This window comes from Equus przewalskii, chromosome 20 (genome assembly GCF_037783145.1).
Source record: "Equus przewalskii isolate Varuska chromosome 20, EquPr2, whole genome shotgun sequence".
In the NCBI taxonomy this organism is placed as follows: Eukaryota; Metazoa; Chordata; class Mammalia; order Perissodactyla; family Equidae; genus Equus; species Equus przewalskii.
In genome coordinates this window covers 30882650-30888649 of record NC_091850.1, presented here as the reverse complement: position 1 = coordinate 30888649, position 6000 = coordinate 30882650, and the positions used below count along the sequence as shown (strand labels likewise).

General features: G+C 42.6%; 1 protein-coding gene across 1 annotated transcript in view; it reads right to left on the bottom strand.

Annotated features, from left to right (window-relative positions):
• Nucleotides 1-1126: 1126 nt before the first annotated feature.
• Nucleotides 1127-6000, bottom strand: part of ADAMTS12 (ADAM metallopeptidase with thrombospondin type 1 motif 12) — a 315216-nt gene continuing 310342 nt past the window's right edge. The window contains 1 exon segment of the mRNA XM_070587073.1: nucleotides 1127-4967. Within this exon segment, the coding sequence (XP_070443174.1) occupies nucleotides 4789-4967 (179 nt within the window). The 3' untranslated portion in view covers nucleotides 1127-4788.

The window sequence follows — 6000 nt, the reverse complement described above, 5'->3', positions numbered from 1 at the left end:
TGTGCTTTAAATCCCGATATATATTTTTTCTTCTGCAGAGGTTTTCTGACCCACCTCATCAGTCCTTTCGTGAGGTCTGAATTTTAGGGTGAGTTCAGTTTTACTCAACCCAGAAAGCCTGTTACTCACTCCAAGGTGATAATTGTTCTAGTGCAGAGTTTTTCAACTTCAGAACTATTTGACATTTTGAGCCAAGTAATTCTTTTTTGGGGATGGGGCTGTTCTAAAGGATGTTGAGCAGTATCCTTGGCCTCTACTCCTCCAACCCCCAGTTGTGAAAATCAAAAATGTCTCCAGACATTGTCAAATGTCTCCTGTGGGACAAAATCACCCCTGACTAAGAACTACTGTTCTAGAGGAAAATGGGTAAGGTGAAGGAGAAGAGAAGTGCCTTGGTCTTTCTGGCAGGGTCCATGTAGGCTTCTCAAGGGAAGCAGCGTTTGGGCTGAGCTTTGTAGAATAACAGTTACCTAGTGGTCAGAGAGTGAAGAGTTTTTAAGATATAACAGGAGGTGTTCATGGCCCTTGTGATGTCTTCTTGACCAAAAACAGATTCCTACCACTCCTATGCATGCCCTCAAACATTCTAGGGCCCACCTGTAGATGGCTGCTCTTCCCTGCCTCAATGCTTTTACTTTTTTCTTATGAGTGAACCCCATGTCCATATGCTCAAATTCTACCTTTGCTGGTTGCACTTACTGTGCTGTGCACCATCTTTGAAAAAGAAGTGGATTTCCAAAGCAAATCCCTCTAAAAGATTACTTTCTCTTAAGCATTAAGTCTATACTTTGGGTAAGGTAAGGGAGTAGGTTATGCTGTGAGCTGAAAGTCCGAATACATTTTAACTGATATTGGGAAGAACTTTAGGCATCACTTTAGATTAATCTATGGTGGATTGTGTTGGTCATTGCATAATCATTCATGAGAGAGACCTAAGTTCTACCTCACCTGCGATGTGACTCATCTGGTGACATATTGATCTAGGGGTGGAGTCGGAGGGAATCTGCAAGGAGTGTGGGAGGAAGAAATTGACAGCATCCTCCTCCAGGTAGCTAAACTTCAGGGTAACTGTGGAAGGTGGTGGGAGTCTCACGGCAGGGGTAAATGAATCACATGGAAACATCAATGAGTTTTGCCATTTATTGATGCCACACAATGGTAGGCTATGATTACAGTGGTTTTAAATACTGAGGTACCCATCGAGGTACCCTTTAAGGAGGCTGGGCCTGGCAAAGCAGCACAGAGATGCAGGGAGGGCAATGGGTTGGACCATGTACATCATACAACCACTTTGGAGGACGGTGATAGGTAGAATTGTGCTTCCCCAACCATGCTTTTTTTAATGTCATAACTTAAAACAATAATAATAATAAAATAACAATAATATTTGAACTAGCAATACGAAAAACAGGAGTAATATCAAATATGTTGGCTAAGTTGTAGCACCAGGCAGTTCATATCATGTGGTCTCTCTTAGAAGTGAATCGCAGTGCACCAAGCACAAGATACACTGTCCAGGGCTTCATCTTGAAGTCAGAAGGGAGAAGAGCTAAGACTTGCAATCCTGGGGTAGTGACGTGTAGCTTGCAGAGTGTCGAGGATTTTAGCTAACTGATTGGGAAAATTATGATATGTAACAATATAAATCCCTCAAATGGTGTTTCAGAAACTTGATGAAGGTTATCAAAAACATTGACTAAATATCTGAAAGCATCGCAGTGGGATGACTCCATCAAGTGGAGACTTGGGTGTCTTAGGAGATTGGACGGAGGTGTGCTCTTGTCTACGAAAATCCATCATAAATCAAGTCATTCCTACAGAGAGGCAATTGTTTGTGTCACAAAATGATTTCCTGTTTTAGAAAAGTATTCACTATTTAGTCTCTTGAAGTCTTGTTTTCTTGTGGTGTGTTGAATTATGTTTTGATGTTCAAGAACTAAATTAACCCACAGTTTTTTAGAGAAGAGCTAACTCTCCCACTGTGAAAGGCAATGTAAACCAAACTAGGTTTCAGAACCCTAATGTATTTAAGCACCAGGCCCTGGGGTGGACCTCTCTGGTTCACGGCAGATGTGTATCCAGTGTCTCTTACTACACTTCTCACTTGCTTGTTCAAAGTGGGAAGAAAGGAGGTCATGGATGAAATAAACCAACAATGCCGCTTCATGGTGGCCCCTATGAGCACCAAAGAAATGATGAGGACACCAGCTGGGTTCTTGCCTTCAGAAGCTTCCTGGAAACCTGAGGCCCCCCTCTTACTGCAAGCACAGGGATGTGTCAACACCCTGATGACTCAAAGCTGAGTGATTGTAAAGGCAACAACCGTGTCAGATGACTCCAATAGTGCAAGTACTATCTTTATCCTGGGAGCCAGAATAACAGATGCCATACAAGTGTCTCACAACACAGCCTCAATACAGGAAGTGAACGTCCATGATGCATGATTGGGGCCAATATTCTGCCTTTGAGAAACTGCAGAAAGGCCTAGCATGGAGCACCTGGCCAGACCCTCCCTACATTTCTACTGTCTTCACCATGTGGGTCGTAAACAACATTTTATGTATTGAGAAATCTGGTCTAGTTTAGTTTTTGGAGGTCAGTAGGAATCTGGGTTTGTTCCTGAGTTTTTTAAGGCTGGTCGTATCCTGGTCTCTGATGACATGCATGACCCTAAGATAGTACAGCACCAGGTTGAGTTAAATCAATCCAGCTTACAAAATCAATTCCCCTAAAGCCTACACTACACTTCAGGGACAGTCTTTGAGAATTGCCTCATTAGCAAAAATCAGGTTCCCTTCCACTCAAGTTGCTAACAATTTAAGCATCTTCTCTCTAAAACTGTTATTTCCAGAGATTGTCATCGGCCAGCAATGTTCATATTTAAAGACAGAGAATGCAAGAACATAATTAGTATCTAGAAATAAATTCCCTGGCTTTAGGTAAACATTTCTACTTTCCTCCTGTTTCTGGGCTACCTTGAATTTTATCCCAACCCCAGTGTTTTATTTTCCACAGGAATTTATCAGAATAATACACATTAATGGCTTGGAAAAAAATAAAAAGCACATAATATAAAAACTTAAGCTTCTGGTATCCAAGCAATAGAACTGGCATTGGCCAGCAACACCATTACACATTTAAAAGAAGATGTATATGGACTTGCCCACTTATACATCTATCTGTATATTTATATTAGTTCTGCCACCATCTAGATATTAGCACCATTTTTCAATAGCACCATTCTGCTGAACGGATAGATAATTCAAAGGACATATGGGACCGTGTGCTCCATGGTCATTATTAACCATACCTGTGCATGAGTCTGAAAATATGCTGCTCACTATATGAAGATGTATATATATATATATACATCCCTGCCTTCCCCTCTGTCAAGAGTTGGTTCTGAGAGATTCCTCTCCTTGAGGCTCCATGCACCCACCCACCCTCACTATCTGGGTTCAGTTCATGTAAATACCTCCCCTTAGAAACCAGGAAATTCACCTTGAATTTGAGACCACTGCCTACTTTGACTCCTGATGGGTGGCAGGAACATCCAGAATAAGCATCCTAACTTTCATTTTACTTTTTTGGATTCCCCAGACTCTTCTGTTTCCTCCAAGGAAACAGATGTCAAAAGTAAGTATTGGGTGTACTGGGGAGCAGGTCATCTTTACCTCACTTTTGAGAAATTTTTTCTCAAGACTGGAAATTTGTACTAAGTTCTTATGCTTAATACAATTTACCTGGGTCTTTGAAATATCTTAATCTAGAGCTCCATTTTCCAACCTGGGGGATGTGAGGGTGGGTTGCAGCCATGGACCTGGCTATCGCAGTTGTTGTGTGTAGACCCCCAGCAGTGAAGGGCGGTTTGACCTGAGTTGATGACTCAGGTGGGGAATGTGCTGAAGAGGGAAAGTCAGACAGGAAGACTCATTTGCTCTTCTGCAAAGGAATGGGTTATTTGCCAGGGAAGTGGGAAGAATAAAGGCCCACATTCTCTGCCTTATATTAGCAAAAAATTGATTTCTGTTCATCTGCTTTTTAAGAGTTTTCACAGAAATTATTCTTAAGTCAGAAATGTCTCCTGGTATAACTAGCCTAAATCCCTTAGGTTTTCTAAATCCTCCAGTTTCTGCCCATTTCCTCTTATTCTAGTGTCTCCAGGTAGGCGTGGAATCGGAACAGCCCAGATATGGAGTCTACAGGGATTAGGGATAGACTGAGGGAAGCAGCCAGCACTCTCTCTTCCTGCCCCAGTTGAATACTGGGTGAAGACAGTGGTCCTCTGCCTGGATAAATTAGGGGAATGTTCCTCAAAGCTCTCCCATGACCTTTAAACAGCAGCTGCCCCAAGCAGGGAGAAGAAAAAAAGGAGGATTTCACCAGTCAGTTGACAAGATGATCTGTTCCCTGGATAAGTGTGGCTCTGTTTCCTGATACCCTTGAGGTAGTCTGGGAAAAATCTGATCTCTTTGTTTTTATTTTTAAGGGAGAAAAAAAAAGACATCATTTCAGAGACTTGCCTAATTTGACACCTTTCCCAGGAGCTGATCCCAGGAGATGCCTGATTCTCCTAGATATCTCACCTGCCTGTCAGGGAGCAGCAAGCATTCCAGTCCCATGCCTTCTGCAAGGGATGTTTTGTGGTTAAAGGAACACAGTGAATTTTGTTTTGTTATGAGCCAAAGTTGAACCTGAAAAACCTCAATGAAGAGGTCCCTGGGGCTAGCACATGTCACGGTCAGCAGGCTGCTACAGTCTATGGTGGAGGGTGGCTTCCTTCTCGACTTAGAATGCTTTGGGGCTTTTGAACGACTGTGGCTTTCTTGGTCTTCGAGTGCGAACGATGTGTGTCTGGGAACACGAGAGGCAGCACTGAACCCTCACAGTGGGCACAGAACATTTCTTCATGGTCTTTAGTGTTTGGCAGAAACTGGTTGATAACTTGTCCTTGGTGCAAAGTAAATCTGTGGGAGGAGAAAAACATAAGACAAAAACCAAAGATTACCCTTTGCAAGTGAACCGACACAACTTCTGTTAATGGAAGATGTCATATGTCTACCAAGAAAGGCTCTGTAACAAGTCATAATAATAGTTGACATCCAGTGAACACTGATTATGTATCAGACACTGTGCAGTGTTTATGTTAAACTGAATCATTAGCCACAAATCTTCACTCTCATGAAGCAGTGTTACATACATTCGCATTTTTGCCGTGGCTGCCTGGTGGGTGGTGAATACTTCCCCCATCCTTGACTTTGAGTTCAGCCCTACGACTTGAGTTGGACAATGGGATGTTAGTAAACATGATCCTTGCAGGCCCTTGGAGTGTGCAGGAGGGTAAGCCTGCCCTTATGAGCTTCTGCTGTCACCAGGAGAAGAACCTGGTCTGTGCAGCCACTGGACCAAGGAGGATGAAAGACACATGGAGCAGACCTAGACCCAATCTACAGGTTGTAGCCAAGGCCAGCCAAGGACAACCTAGATCAGCTGAACCTTAGTTCACCTGTAGATGCTGAGCAAAAATACACGATTGTAGTTTTAAGGCCCTGAGTTTAGAGGGGTTTTGCTATGTGATACTGTCATACAAGAGTTGAATGCAATGTTTTACATGCATCACTTCATTTAATCTTCACAACAGTACTATCAGGTAAATACAAGTATTCTTTCCATTTTACAAAAAAGGACTGTAAAACCTACAGAAGTTAAGAACTTGCACAATGTCATGCAGCTGATAAGTGGCACAACCAGATCTGAACACAGGCGGTTTTGACTCTAGAGCTCATGCTTTTATCAATTGTACCATTCGCAGCACCAAGCAATCACCCAGTCAGGCAACTCACCAATGCTTCCCGAGCACAGTTCAACAGAGCAAAGGATACAGATAAAGTAAATGTGGTCACTGCCCTCCAGAAAGGTGCCATGTAGAAGAAGGCATAAGACATACACAAATAATTCCCAGAATAGGCATACAACTAGTTACCTGGGTTCTAATTCTTG